This window comes from Lepidothrix coronata, unplaced genomic scaffold, assembly GCF_001604755.1.
Source record: "Lepidothrix coronata isolate B3197 unplaced genomic scaffold, Lepidothrix_coronata-1.0 Scaffold29, whole genome shotgun sequence".
Taxonomy (NCBI): Eukaryota; Metazoa; Chordata; class Aves; order Passeriformes; family Pipridae; genus Lepidothrix; species Lepidothrix coronata.
Genome location: NW_016690209.1, coordinates 1,413,133 through 1,429,031, shown reverse-complemented (window position 1 = coordinate 1,429,031; position 15,899 = coordinate 1,413,133). Strand labels below are relative to the sequence as shown.

At 43.2% G+C, this 15,899-nt stretch overlaps 1 protein-coding gene across 2 annotated transcripts in view; it reads right to left on the bottom strand.

The window, feature by feature from the left end:
* LOC108495262 overlaps positions 1-15,899 on the bottom strand; it is a 268,389-nt gene that overhangs the window by 37,516 nt on the left and 214,974 nt on the right. For both annotated transcript variants that reach the window (XM_017810778.1, XM_017810779.1), the window contains exon 4: positions 1,732-2,007. In XM_017810778.1, the coding sequence (XP_017666267.1) occupies positions 1,732-2,007 (276 nt within the window). The remainder of the gene's footprint in view (positions 1-1,731; positions 2,008-15,899) is intronic.

Here is a 15,899-nt window from a genome sequence, read left to right as displayed (position 1 = left end):
TTTTTTTTTTTTTTTTTTTTTTCAATTTTAACCAACTACGGAAATGTAGAGCTTTCAATCCTTTGATGTTTCCCCAGAAAGAAACTGTTACATCGGGTTGCGAAATTACATCGTCTCAGAGCCAGCGAACCAGCCGTGGAGTGCTAAAATAATTTAATTAAAAATAATAATAATATAAGGACCCGAGCTTCCGCAGAGGCACTTAAAAGCTGACACGTGCCCCTCCATCTCCCCTCTCCCTAGCGCTCCCGATGTTTCCTGACTGCCGTTTGATGGGAATAATTAAAAATAAGATAACCCCACGCTAGCAGGGAGCTCGCATCCCTCGCTTGCAGCACGCTGTCCTCACCCTGCCCCTGCACGGCCGGCCCTACCGCCCAGCTCCGCTCCGCAGGGGCAGAAGAGCATAAAAAAGCAAATCGCTAAAATCATAAATCAAATGTTGGACTTTTACCATATTAACACTAAATAAAATTGTAACCGGCTACCCACTTTCCCCCTACTACAAAACCCCTTCACCTGTATTTAAATAGCACGTCTTTAATTACAGCAGTTGGGGATGTATGAGGCTGAAATGAAATTAGCAGTCATTACCAGTCCTTTAACTCTGTGGTGCTTTTGATCAGCACTAAATTAGCTTTCCAGTCCTAACAAAGGCTCTATAGCAAGCAGTGGGCTGTAAATAAGACAGCTCGACCTGCCCTCAACACCTTTTCTCTTGTCAATCACAGCTCTATCATTCAGCCCAAGATTAACCTTTATCTACCAAATTCTTACCAAAAAAAAAAAAAAAAAAAAAAAAGAAAAAAAAAGGGCCGAGGCTGGGGAGGGGGGGAGGAAGAGGGGGGAAGTCCAACCTCAACTTTGCTAACTGTATCTAAAAAGAGCTTCTCTTTAAACAGTATTATAATGAGCCCAGGTGTCAAAATCTGTCCTTTCCCAGCCCCAAGTGCATCCGAAGGCAATCAAACGTATGGATGATTTATTATCACCGGAGCGCTGCCCGGCCATGCGCCGCCTTTCCCCCCCGCTGTACCCCCTTCTCGGGCGTGCGAGGCCCGAGGAGCCCCGCCGGGCTGATCCCCCCTTTCCCCGGGATGGGGCCGGGAACGCCGCGCGCCGCCGGAGGGATCGGGCCGGGAACGCGCCGCGCCGCCCACAGGGGGCGGCAGAGAGAGGCGGCCGCGGGCCCTCCGCCAGCGCTGCGCGCCCGGGAACCCCCGCGGCGGCCGCTCCGCGCCCCGCGCACGGCCCCGGCCCTGCGGACCCACCTCCCGGCGAGGGGAACCCGCGGCGCAGCGCTGGGAGCGCCGCGGTGGCTCCGTGCCCGCCGCCCAGAGCGATGCGCGCTGCGCAGCCGGGAGCTGCGCGCCGCTCCGCGGGGAGCGCCGAAATAGCGGCCCCGTCTGAAACACCCCCGGGGCGCGGCGGGGGAGCGTCCCGGCTCCGCTCCAGCGCTCTCCGCGGGCCGTGTGCTCCCGGGGAGAGGGGAAGGCAGGGCAGAGGCAGCCTGCGGACCGGGAGCGCCTCCGCCCAGCCGTGCGCTCGGCGCTGCGCGGCCGCGCAATTTCAGCCGACCCCAAACCCGCGCGCGAGTTCCCCGAGGTTAAGGCGGCGGAGCTCGGGCCGGCGAGTCGTAGGTGGGAAGCTACACTTCCAGATCATTTTAAAGGTCACGGGGGAGGAGGGGGGAAAAACTGTGAATGTCAAAGTTGTGCTGCAGCTACTTACATGTCGGTGCCAGAGCAGGGTGGTGGCTGTGAGCGGTTTGATTGGCAGCTCAACGTGAAAGTCCGCGCGGACTCCGGAGCCCGGCGCAGCCCCGGGGGTCTGAGCACTTTTCACCGGACAGAGGCAGTTGAAGGAAGCTCTCACGTCCCCTTCTTTTCTCCTCTCCTCCTCCATCCAGGACAGAGAATGAATCCATTTCGGTTTTTCTTCCCTCGGCTCTCCTTCCGTTTGCCTACACATCCTCCAAGTCCTAGCCCTAGCTTTTAACTGCAGTCCCTGGAACAAGAGGGGAAAAAATCGTTTATGGCTTAAAAAATCCAAATGGCTGATTTCGTGTGTGTGTTATAAGAATGCACCCACAACAACAAAAAAGTCACTTCTCTGTCCCCCACCGTACAGCAGAAGAATAATAAAAAAGCTTTATATTTTTGCAGTGGGTATTCAAAGATAATTTGATGCCATTGTTTCTGCTACAGATGGTTCTTTTTAATACAATAACACTGCTCTTTGTGCATACTACACACAATAAAAATCGAAAGCGTTCTCCTGAATAACCATTTTGTTCTCGCTTGTATACAGGCCAACAAAAGCTGCCGTGAGGTAATGGGTTCTGTTTATTGAAGGCATAGAATAGAGGTTTGATAAAGATTTTTGTATATGGGGGAAAAAAAATTAAAATAAAGACCTTGCAAGGTCGAGCTGATCTCTGCGTATTTATTACCACTGAAATATTTTATCAATATATTTTTTTGAGTTGCAGCTGCAGGGATCCTTCCTCCCCTCCCCCCATCCATAATCAGCCCAAACATCTGTTTCTTTGAATTTGGGGAGATCTGTAGTCGTGGCCAGACCTAAAAATCCAGACTTTACGAGCCAGCGGGGCAAAGGGGCTCAGCGCGAAGGCAGCGGGCGATGGGGAGGCGAGGCTGAGCAGCCCCGGCTGTGCCTGTGCGCGCCTATCTTTGTGTGCCTTGCTTTGCAATCTGCTGTCCACGCACACGCGCACACAAAGGCGCAAACTGGTGCTAACGGCCGTCGGGATTAGCCCACGGGATTTTCCGGCGCGCGGCGTTTCCCTGCACTCCAACACCCTCCGCGGCGCGCAGCTCCCGCGCAGCGCGGCTGTTGCGCGGGTTTTGCGCGGCTGTTGCGCGCCGCCGCCGCCGCCCGTAAAGTTCCTCAGAGCCTCCAGAGCCGCCCCCACAAACGGGGCTCCGGGTGTTGCCCCGCCGGGACCGGGGGCTGCGGAGCGCAGCGGGCAGCGGCAACCGGGAGCCGGCGAGTGCCGAGGGTGCTGCGGGCTCCAGCAGAGTTCTGGTGCGTTACTAACTTTCTGTCAAGTAATGAATAAATTAGCACCGCTGAAGGGGGAAATAAATGTTAGAGGGACCAGTCAAGACCCCCAACGATTTTTTTTTTGTCGTGGAAATTGTTTCACAGGTCAAGAATTCTGCGCCCGAAAGTCGCCCAGTTACCTTAGTTTGGGATCTGGTTACTACTGTAGCAACTCGAAGAGAGCCCCAAAGCAGAAGAAAGTGCTTAGACAATGGGGCTCTGCGGGAAAGTTGTTAGTCAGTGACTGTGTTTGTCTACCTTTCTATAGGAATTAATGCCACAGTTCTCTGTGCCTCTGTAGCCTGGACTGACAGTAATCCACCTCTGTGACTTCTGCCCTTTGTGTTTTCACAAAACTCGGCTCACTTGTAGCACGACAACAGCATGGAATAATGACTTTAACCTTCAAACGTTCTTTAATTAGCTTTTTCAGCAAACTAAAAGATGCTCAAATGAGCCCTTTGACAAAAACTGACCTGAGCCTTCAAATTCTACTTTCACTTTTAGGACTAAGACGTTATTGGTTCACAACTCGTCTGAAGTCATCTAATAAGGGATTATTTAGGAACTATTACCCACACGCCAATTAAAGCCTCTCCGATGAAATTCGGGAGACAAAGATAAGCATCAAAACGGAAAATTAAACTATTTGCACATGGCTTGTTTTTCAACAACCCATTTTCCATCTCAGGATAAACATCTACGCGCCAGCTCGCTCCGTCGGAGCGGGGAGGGTGCGGGGAGCCTCTTCGGGGCGGCCGCGGAGCGGCGGCCGCGGCCCCGCCGGCAGCGCCCGCAGCAGCGGCCCCGCAGCCCCCGCACAGGGAGCCACGCTGCCGGGGACGGGCGAGCTCTGCTTTCCAGGCTTAACGCCAAGAGGAGGCTCGCAGGGAGGGTGGCAGAGCTCACCTCCGGGCACAGAGTTCAACCAACCTCCTGTCATTTTGCAATAGCCTTTACATGTTAAGGAGGAGCGGGGTGTGTGCGTGTGTGTGTGTGTGTGTTGAAGTGGCATAGAAGATCCAAACGTGCCAAAGTTCAGGGAATCGTGTAAGAACTTTCCTAAGACCCGCGAAGAAAGTACCGCTTCTCCTGAAGATGTATTTTATTTCTCAGAGCAGTGAAGGAAAGAAATTAGCAGGAAATGAGTATTTTGCTACCTACGGTGGTTCTCTGGGTTAAATGGGAACAAGGTTCTGAACAGTTTAATACTGACTTATCAGTGAAAGATGATATCTCTTTCTCTTTCCAGCCAGAATATCCCGATGGCTCAGAAATCTTACGTCGTTCTTAACCACTGGATAAAATTTTGGAGAGAGTTTCCAGACAAATTACAGCAGCATCCTACGGCAAGCTGACAAAGAGATTCCAAGAATGCCACGCATCTAGGAGGGAAATACGAATCCCTCTCTTTAGCCTGAAGCACGAAATTGGCTTAAAGCTCGTTTTGCAGATAACCAGAAACGAAATCAGCAGTGCGTGGACCGGGTGGCTACAACTTTCTAATGCTTTGCAGCAATTTCTAATACTTTCTGGAGGGAAAGAAAAACAAACAAACAAAAGTAAAAAAGTGAACCACAGATTGGAAGGGCTCTGAAAGAAATTCGCATCTCAACACGCATTTTTCGCCCTGGTCTGCGGAGGGCTGGTCTCCCACACGGGCATTGGTACCCTTAAGCCTCTGTGTCGAGACCGATCCTACGGGCTGGGAAAATGAATATCCTAGATTTGGACTTTCACAATTCATTTTAGGCTAGGAAAAAAAACCCCACCTGCATCCAGGTGCATAGATAAAATAACGGATCACCCCAAATAAGCTATAGATAGGTATATCTCGAAGTTGTGTGTTCAAACAGAACAGACCAATAAGGTGTTTACCAGACACGGTCTCCCGTGGAGGGGCTGAGTGCCGGAGTCTGACTCCCAACTGTGTCCAGAAAAAGAATAATTTCAGACTTTTGGAGTTCTGACCCAGGACAAAGCACTGAAACACTGGCGCTGTTTCAGAAAAGAGGGGGCAGCCAGGATGCTGCTGCTATTTTTCGCCCCTAGCCAATATTTCTGCCCTTGCCGTGTCCGACACTGCTCAGCCACAGCCTCTGCCGGGCTCCGCCGCGCACGGACCGCGCTCCCCCGCCCCGGGGCTCCGAAGTTAGTCTTCCCCGGAGGAGTAGAGGTTAACACCGAACTGCACAAGCCTTTCTTTCCCATTCTGGCTCGCTGACAAAAGGGTTAAAGTTTAATATCAGCGGGCTGCCCCGAATCACCGCCTGCCCACGGCTGCCGGCGGCCACGCGGGACCCGTCCCGGGCCGTCCCGGGTGGGGACAGCGGGTCCCGCCGCTCCCACACCCCTCGCCCCGGACTCTGGGGAGACTGCGGGACCCGGGTGTGGGGCCTGCAGCAGCGCTCGCCCACCCCCCGCTAACCCCGCGTTTCCTTCGGGACTTCTTTCCCGACCAAAGGAGTGTCCCAATCCATTTCTAGAAGTTCTCACACTCTCGTTTCACTTTAACGACGTTCGTGCTTTTCTAGTCAAAAAAGCTACGAGGGGGAGGCGTGGTGTGCTGTCCGGGCACCGGATGCTGAGGAATACAGTCCTCGGGAAGGATGGACACGCTTCCCACCACGCCGCAGACTTGAAACACACCACGTCTCGGGACACATCGATAGCAGGTTTTTTTTTTTTTGGTTGCTCTCCCCAGTCCTCCGGGATATGACGGTAGAAAATCCAGTTACTGAAAAGCAAAGAAGCTGTACCGCACAAGAGCAGCTCTGGAGGAGCGGCAGGTTTGCAGGACGGGCAGGCCCTTCACTGCATGGAAATCTATGGAGGAACTTTAGATGTGACTCCTAAAATTGCAGAGTTTTCCACTGTTTAGTTTTTTTCATGATTGCTTTGAGAGACCCAAGACCTGTTCATTTATTATCTCAACATTTACTGCAATATTTTTGCTATGGGTAGCTGTGGTGCCAAATATGCCTTTACTGAAAGGTGACCACATGGTATAGGATAAATTTCTCCTGTGAAGAAGAGTAGAAAGTATAGCACTGGTAATATTATGTATTTTGTCCAAATATCTCTGGCACTTTATACCTTTATACATTCATTTCCTTAGGTGGCAACATTCTTTGGAACTGGACTTTTTTTTTTTTTTTACATACTAAAGCTGAATTTATCAAATAAGTGAAACTTGTTTGAAATAACTCTTAAATTCCTGTGTATGCTATGTCTGCCTTACAAATATATTGATTCTAAAAATGTTTTGGCATATAAAAACAAAATAAATAAACAATGAGCATACATGTGTACACACTATATATATATACACCCACACACACACACACACTTTACATTGCAATCTTCCTGCCCATGCAGATGGTATATACTCTATATATGATAATATACAAATACAGTCTAGTGGCTGGTATATAATGTTGCACATTTAGAGGAGTCAGAAACTCCCTTCACTCATAATTCCACACATGGACATGGAGTTTGCATGTGCTCTCACATCTTAAACGATGTGGGAAACATGATTCTTAACGCTAAATTCTGAATATGTTACCATGGAGAAGGTGATAATTCACAACCTACAAGCAGGTCCTTTCTCAAAACTTTCATTACAAACTTATTTCTGCTGTTAGCAGGCTGGAACTTGGCAGGAGGATCCCAGTGAAGTCCAGAGAGCTCTTCACTGGCAATATTCTGACTGGCACTTTTTTTCATCATCATTTATTTAAGGGATGAATTTGGGGAAATTAATTTCTTTCTCTGTGGTTTCAGTATGGTTTCAAGTAGTCCATCACCACCTCATGACAGCAACATCTGCTGAGCCCCATAACTTGCAGTGACTTACTGACTTTATGAAGTAAATTCAGTTAATTTGAACACATCCACATTTAGTTAGACCCTCATAATACTTGCCCCTGTTGGTCTCATTTTTTTCCTGTCTAGCCACTATAGAGCCTCAAATAAATCAGGGTCCGTAATGGGCCACAACACACTTCTTCCTCTGAACAACACAGGCTCTAAGCAGGAATCCCTCTGCATAATTTGAAACCCTCCACAAGTATTACAGAGTAGCAATTCCAAGGTTCCTGACAGGTCAAGAAACCCGAGTTATTTGAAAGAACGTTAATAAATGAGAATATGCAGAAATAAGGGATAGTTATTTGCAGCGCGAAAAGGGCAAAAACCTCATACTGTAGCTGGCACTGAATTAAAAAGTATACAGCGGATTAGATATCAAGCACTCCTATCAAATACAAGGCCCAGGAACCTAGGGGGAGTGAAGTGTGTAAGAGCAGATGCTTAGGAGGTAAAACACCCCAATTAACCTCATTATCTGTTACAAAACTGTACTATTAATATTCTGTGTTTTTTCAATTCACTGTTGTTGTTGTTGTTGTTAAAGAGAATCTGTTGACTATAGCATATGTTTTGCTGTAGTCTCCCAAATCAGCATTGCCTTTCTTAAGGTCAGGGGAATGTATCTTAAAACATTCATATATTTAAAAAATATGTATTGTTATTTTAATAGGCACTGTGGATAGTTTAATTTGTATCTGTATTAAATTAAACATATGGTGAACAGGGTATAATAGATTTTCTATAATTTAGCTGCCAATGTGGCAACAGAAGCCAGTTACTCTCACCAGCAGACTTGTCAGTGGTTTGTTTACTAGCTTATTTGAATTAAAATAAAGCTTCGCTTCTGCTGACTGCACATCATTATCTATGAGACCATAATCCTGCTAGCAAATCCTATATCTTCCAGAACTGGCTCTTTTGTTTGGGATTACTGAGAGCTTAGCCTATAACAAAGAGGAATAAGGCATCCCTCTCATCCTCGTAATTAAGTGTGGGGAGTAATTTAGAAACAAACCCAGAAAGATGTACAATTTTGAGTTCTGCTTCTATACAGGATTGGGGAACAGAAGAGGCCAAACACTGATTATGTTAGCACAATATTTAAACTATTAAACTACTGTATAACAGGAATCCAGCTTTTAAAAAGAAATGGCAACTATCAATAAAGTATTAAGTTGCTTTACACTGGAGACATTTTTTGCTTATCTGAAGGTATGCTGGCAAATTTGGGTGGAGCTTGAAGACCGAACACTATTTTAAACCTCAGTTTTTCTATATGCATATACTAACGTTAAAACTTCTATAACACCTCAGTTTTTAAATTAAAGAACATAATTTAATATACGAAACTTTTTTTTAAAGTACTCCTTAAATGTTTTAAATATTTCTGAATAAGAATATTTTCTAGGAATAGGAATACCTCTGGCAGCTGAATGTGCTTGTTTAAGTGCTCTATTTTGATACCACCAAGATTTATATTTTCCTTTGGGAAAACAAGTAGCTTGAAGTTGTTACCATTTTACAGCTATGACTACAGCAGTCAGGAAGAAAATAAAGAATATTTTAATACAGGTATTCTGAGGTCAGCCAATAGTATATCATCAATCTTTTGAATCATCCAAATCTATTTCTTCTCAAAACAAGAGTTATGCCAAATACAAGTAATAGAAATTAATAACTAGGTCACAAAAATAGAAGCCTCGGGAGTATACAGATACACAATATCTATTAGCAGAGGGCTAATAAGGACAGGGGTTGATTTATAAAAGTCTTCGACATTAATTGTCACAGATGGGAATTCTGAGGACCTCTGTGAAACCAAATGAGGCCCTAGTGAATTATAAAGCAGGTCCTTAGACTTTAAAAACATTTAGGCAAAGTGACAGTTCAGAACATCTGTTAGCCTTCTGTCTGAGTATAAACTGGATGTCATGGAGTGCACAGCTGTAGGCATTTTCTGCCTCTTTTTGCCAACATCTGTCACAGCATTACAGTAATATAGGTAATTATCAACACCTCATATAAACTGTTTGCTATTTTAATTTCTGAATAAGTAAAATTAGCATTATACCCTCTTGCACAAAAAAAAAAAAAAATCCGGCAGAGGAAGAATACACATTCCCTTTTAAAGCTGAATGACAGATCTCATAATTTTAGGAGAGCTGAAACTCAGACAAAAATCTCTACTACAAATAAGGTCCTTAGGATAACATAAAAGACTTAGGTGAGAACAAGTTTAAATATTCTCCTTTTCTCTCTCTGTTACTTAAAAAAAGACATCTAAGTCTCATCTGTCATAAGCAAAGAAGATCAGTAGCAAGAAAAGATAGGAAACCGTTAATCATCTATGTTTTTTTTTCCATGCAGAAGCAGCTGTCAAATGATGTATGTTTTACCACAGTAACAAAGCCAAGGGCTCATCATCACCAAGCAATTTTACTGTCAGCTGGTCATCCTTCTTCTCAACAGTAACAAAGTAAGAGACCACCTTGCACCAGTGCACAGAAGCTCGACCTGATGCCAAAGTGAGTGGGGTAATAACCCACAGGACTTTCAGAAATAAAGGCATATTCCACGGGTCCCTTGGCAACTAAACAGAAAGGGGCACACAGGAAGAGATGCTCTGAACAAATAGGCCTTTAAGCCAACTTTTCAAGGCCACATCCAGTTACCCCATAAGAGATGAAAAAACACCGCCCAGTCCTGAAGATCATCTGCCTGGTGGTGGACAGCACAGAGAAGATTGCAAAAAGTGACGAGGTCCTTTGGGTTCCTCAGTTTTGGAGGCCCAGGTGATACACTTTGTAACAGCATGATTTGCAGAAGGCAGTTGCTTATCATTTGTGATAATCGGGCTCCTGTGACATGTAGCTAGCTGAACACCAAAACCATCAGCCACTTTGACAACAGTGGCCCACGTGATGGTTGCCTTAATGAGAGCAATTTTGTAAGTGCCCTTCATGGCCTTGTAGAGCAGAGGATAAAGAATGGTAGAACAACAAAGCAATGCTGTAACAACAGCAGTGGAGACACGTTGGTCTGAACATGCGAGTATGAACCTGGTGATAGAAAATAATCATGTGGCAATGAGTTTTACGAAATTTCATGGAAGTGATGATCATATCCAGCTCATACTTATTTTGCTTTCACCACAAAAAGAATAGCACCTCTGCTAGAAGCTAATGTTCCAACATGGAAAACCTGAAAAAGTGCCTTTAGCTCTTTTTATAAAGGAGGCATATGGAACAAAGTGGTCACCAATATGCTATTTTTAGTGCCTGAACTACAGTCCAGAAGATAATACCCAATTACTTGATATAGTGCTCTATACACTCTCTGAACAACAATAGTGGACTGAGAAGCAAGAGAAAGCACCAGAATATGGTTTTGAAGTCATTCAGATTTCATGTATTTTATTTTCTTCTAAAAATAAAGGCTTTGAAAAGAGGTGCAGTGTTGTCCAGGTTGAAGGAGGGGGGACAGAGAGGAGCTGAAAGGGAGATGAGAGCAGATGGAGGTTGAGACCTTGACTACAGGAAAAGACAGCTAGGGCATAGAGAGCCAGAAATCTAGAGAAAAGAAAGAGAAAATGATTCTGGGGTGTACAGCAGAGAAAGGCATCCATGTAGCTATAAGCCTGTCGTACCTGTACCTGGTAAGGAGCACCACATTCAGGACAATCTATTCTGTTGGGGGCAATACAGGATTTTGCTAATTCTGTTGTTTCCCCTAATTTCTGCTCTGATGGACTGTGAATTGTGGTGGCTGAGTTGCAGATACATGTTTTTTTAATAGCCTCTGCTAGCAATTTTACTGAGGACATAGAGGACAGCCCTGTGCCAGTACAGTTTGAGGCTGATCCAGCAATTTTGGAAGGAGATGCACAGATACCTCGCTGTCTTGCTTTCTTATTTTCTTATTTTCCCCTTTTCTGTTTCTTACCGCCTCCGCAGCGTTTATTACATCTCCTCCTATTTTCTCCTCATGCACAGTCAAAATTAGCTGAAATTGTGGACCTAATCCACTCAGTCTGAGGTCCACCACTCTAACAAAGACTATTCAGTGATAAGAACTGTTTTTACCGAGGTCCTAAACCACTTGTGAGATGTTTGTAGGTTGGGACTATTTCTTTCAAGAACTCCATCCCTCCACTGAACAATTACTGCTCTGGCTTTTCTTGCCAACTGTAACTCTGCATCCAGGTGGATGTTGGGGCAGGTTCTACCAAATTACAAACTGCAGGATAAATATTTTCCTCCTACTTTTGGTTTCAATGTTAGGATTCTTAAACATCTATTTTAACACTTGCATATAAAACTATCTTACATATTCCCATCACCCTACTACCTAAATGCATTGTTCAAATGCCAAAGACTATGTGAGCTATTGCAGATCACATAATAGGTGCCTACACATTCACTATTCTAGTAATATTTATTATTGAAACAGACTGTTTTGTAAAGAGCTCTGAGATACCTAGGCCATAAAAAGTGTGATATAAAACAAAATGCTATTCAGTTCAATAGATGTCTGATAAGAAAAGAACCCTAAAATTTGAACAGTTCCTCCTCCCCTTAATCGGTCCTAACAATGTACCCCAGTCTCGCTGCTCCTGCACGCAGCAATATCTGTCTTTTAAAGAGAGGAATAGGAACGTGCAGCTAAAAGAGAGTGCTCATTGGTAGAACATTGTTAGGTGGTTTATAATTGATAGTTTTCAGCATCAGCACAAAGGTAAGGGCTTTAGCCTTGAATACTACTCACTAACAATATACCCACATTCAGAAAACTAGTGCTAAATGTATTTATTAAAATAAATACTTTAAAATAGTCTGCTTTTCATACAAAGTAATTATCTTACACTATGTGTAAAAGGTACTTTTGTAATCAATGGTATACAACCAGCTTCAGATACAACCACACACACATCCCATTACACACAGTGATGCTCATCAGATTGCTTGGGACTGAATCATTTCATTATGTTCTGTAGCTTAATTCTTCAATTCCTGTAGCTTCAGCTGGAATTCATCCAGATCAGCCCCGCTTTCTAAGATTCAATCAAAATACTTCAAGGCCACAACCACCAAATAGTACAATCGGCTCTAAACACAGAATAATGTATTTCATACTTTTTAGAGGCTCATAGTGCCAGGACAACAGGGATTTTTTCCTTTTTTTCCCTTTTTTTTTTTTTTTCACGTCTAACCTATTAATTACCAAAGGACAAGAGAAGTAGTTTGTGGGTATAAATGAATTTTGTAGCAGTCAAAATAGGCAGTCAAAATAGACAGTCAGAATAGACAGTAGCAACCAGCTGGAGAATTTTAAATGCTCTAAATTTACACAAGTCCTGCCTAAGAAGCTAATCACTAAGAAGCTAATGCATTTTTTTTTTTTTTTGGTATATATATATATACATTGGGTATTCCAGAACAGTCAAGAGATAAAACAAAAAATAAAAAAGCAGAAAAAAATACAATATAGTAACAGGTCATGTTTTTTCCACTGAATCAGACAAAAATAATCTCACTAATAGAATGGGGTGAGTAATCATAAGGGCTAAAAATGGTTAATTTTATTTGGTTTTCTGTAGAATCCTATCTCTTTTAATTAATTTACAAGTATTTGAATGACCACCAATTTATTCATAAAAATATTTGAGAGTTGTAGGCTATGCAAATTCTATTACTAATTAGTGTCTGTCAGTGTCTGATGATCAGATACTTGTACTTATAATTCTTACACCTACAAACATTTTTTCATACAATACACCAGAAGGCTTCTGTACTCGTGTAGAGTGGACAGCACTGATCTTGAGTGGCTTTTTCCTCCCAGGATCAGTGTTTCCATGGCGAGTCCTGTGGGGATCTATCTTGTCTTTTCTTCTCCGCAGTAGGCATTTAGGGATAATAAAATAGTTAGTGAAGAGGTATGTTCTATGCTATTTTCAATAAGCTGATGATAGTCAACATCACAATCCAGACCCACAAAGGCACTGGGAAATCAAAGAGCCTTAGGCTTCTCAATACATTTGTCCATACGAGCCTACACCTCTCAAGTATCTGATTTATCCTTTGAAATGTTCCACCTTGTGGAGACAGGGACACAGAACAGAGTTAAATGACCAAAGATCTCTGGACAAGATTGAAATGGTGCTGGCTGATCGTCAAATGACAGTCATAGGACTTCTCTACCTTTGATTTTATCTATCCTTTGTAGTGCACATGGACAATGTGGAGCTGTTGTTGGCCCTCACTGCTCTTGGGTGCATGGTAACAATGTCCAGGACACGTCTTACCATCCAGAGAAGCAAAAGGGAACTGTGCTGTTAATTCTAATTTTTATGTAATTGAGATTCCCTTAAGAGCTTGTCATAACACTACTCAGGTAGTGACAAAAGCTAAATTAGAAAACCAGAATCCTATAGACTAATTTAGTCCTGATATTTATAAGATCCTAGGATCCTGTCCAGCCTAATGTCTATGAATAGTTCCACCGGAAAAAAATCACTTAGACACTTGAGCACACTGGTAGCTGCTGGACTGGAGCCTTGGTGAGTCAATTCATACTGCTAGTACTGCTCCTCCAGTGCCAAATGCTTGAAATTTGTCTTTTTGTGTCCTTTTTCTACATTTACTCATGCTAATAATCTAATCTTACATACTAAATATGATGATATCATTTAGGATGCTCCAATTATGGAAAAAAATAATAATCCAAATGAAAAGTCCTTTGCAACACATATCATCTCCTCATCCTATTGCCATTAAAATGTTCAATTTCAAAGGACCAAGCATAATTTCCTTTTCCTTAATCTCTTTTTTTTTGTCATTCGTTTTATTTCCATTACAACTCTGGAAAAGGATGTACTTCAGTAGATGATAACTGAGACTACACTATTTAATAGATTTAGGAGCTATTCTGCATTTCAGGATGACTAAATTTAGTCCTACTAAGAAAGAAGTTTTATATTTCTTTCAACAGGACACTTGTTGCAGATTAACTAACTCACATTACTTTTCTTGAAGGAAAGTAAAAAAGAACAGTTGCTTGATTTTAAGCATTCTGCATCATTAAAAATGTAAATTATAAACACAATGATACATGCACACATACATGGAAGAAGTCATCCACTTAAATGGTGAAATCACAGAAACCCTCATATGAGCTAATTTACTCTCCCTTCCCACTATAAAATAGCAGAGAAATGAGAGTGCTCTATTGCAGAGAGTGAATAACAATTTTATTTGCAGTATGTATAAGCCAGCTTATCAGTTTCAGGGCTCTAACCAGACTTTTCAAGTACCTTCTATGGAATTCAGAAAAAGGTAAGAACTTCATAGCATTAGTTTGTGTGATTGCAGATTCACATAGCACAAGACCAGATTACATGAAATCTGAAACCATAAGAATGGTGGCACCAGGGCTGCGTCCAGCCCTGCATCCTCCTCCAACAGGAAAGGTCGTTGGAAGTGCAAGGAAGAGCATTAGGAGAGAGTGAGCACAAAGTGCTTTTTCACTACCATCTCCAGCTACTTGAAGTTCAGGAACTTTCTGAATCTAAACCAGATTTTAATAGGATTTTGATAAATTTTTCATTCCTTTACTTGCCCCCCCTCCTTTTTTTTCCCCTAATCATGTAAGCATTACCAAAATTCCATGGCAACGAGTTTCAGAGCTGATTTATGGGCAATGTAAAATACTGCTTCTCTCTTTGTTTTTAATCCTCTGCCTAATAATTTTCTTTGCTGCCCTCATTCCTTGCTCTGGCTCTTGCTGATTCAGCTGAGGAGATTAGTGTCACCACCTTTTCTTAGCTACTTCCCATTGGAAGTTCTCATTCCAACACAACTGCACATACACTCAGTCTGTGAACAGGTTTCATTCAAATTATCTAGTTTATCTTTTTTTTCCTTTGGTTGTTTGTTTTAAATCGAATCACATTGACAGAACACATGCAATTCTGCTAGCAAGTGTCAAGCTGCCGTAAATGTTGATAGAGAAGGAAAAGAAGGGACAAGTAATAGGGACAAGGAGTGGTTGGCAACTTTTCACCCAGATCAGCAGCAGATTGTTAACACGAGATGTTCACATGGATGTTCTCAGGACTGTAGGAGTCACAGTGTCACTGGGTCATCGTGGCTTTGTGTCTGCCATGCCAACAAGTGGAAATTTGCATGGAAACCCACTGGGGTGGAAAAAGTAGTCTATGTGTGGTTCTCTGCAACTTTCTGGTTTGAAAGCACAATAAACCTGGCCACAACCTGGCAGGAAGGTTATGGTGTGACTTTTTCTCTACAGATCGTCTTTAGTCATTCCTTACAAGTAAATGGAAACTGCTGAACTATTCTGGCCTCTGCTTTTGCTCTTTTTAAAAGAGAAGATTTTGCCTTACCTAGTTTTTCTAGTTTGGTCTTTTTTTTTTCTATTTTTCAGTAGGAAGATTTTATTTTAGAATTATCTTCACAGGGTGCAGTTACTTGCTAGTCAAAAATGATTAAAAAGAATAGTTTATTTGCCATTGGAAAGAAGTGGTTTGCTTGCCTGCAGTAAACAAGGCTACAGAAATATGCAATGGAATCCTCAACGCCTGCCCGCAATTATGTTGCAGGTAATCATACTGTCCAGCTACCTCTTCTTTCCCACTTTTCTCTATCAAAAGTTGAAACAGAGAAACTGCAAAATTTATTTCAGCTGTTAGATAGAATAGTTTCCACTGGACTGAACAGAGAACCTAATGTTCCCATCAGTGGACTCAACATTCTGAACTCTGAGGATGTCACTGAAAGCTCTTTGCCTGCGGCACAGGGTATTGCAGGAGCTGCTGTGCAAATTGTCAGATCCTTGTTCCAAATTACTCAAAGCTCACTGAGTCTTTGGGTATATCATATTATCCATCTTTGGTTCATCATCTATTTAAACTTTTAGGAACAGAGGGGAAGAATTACTTTCATTTC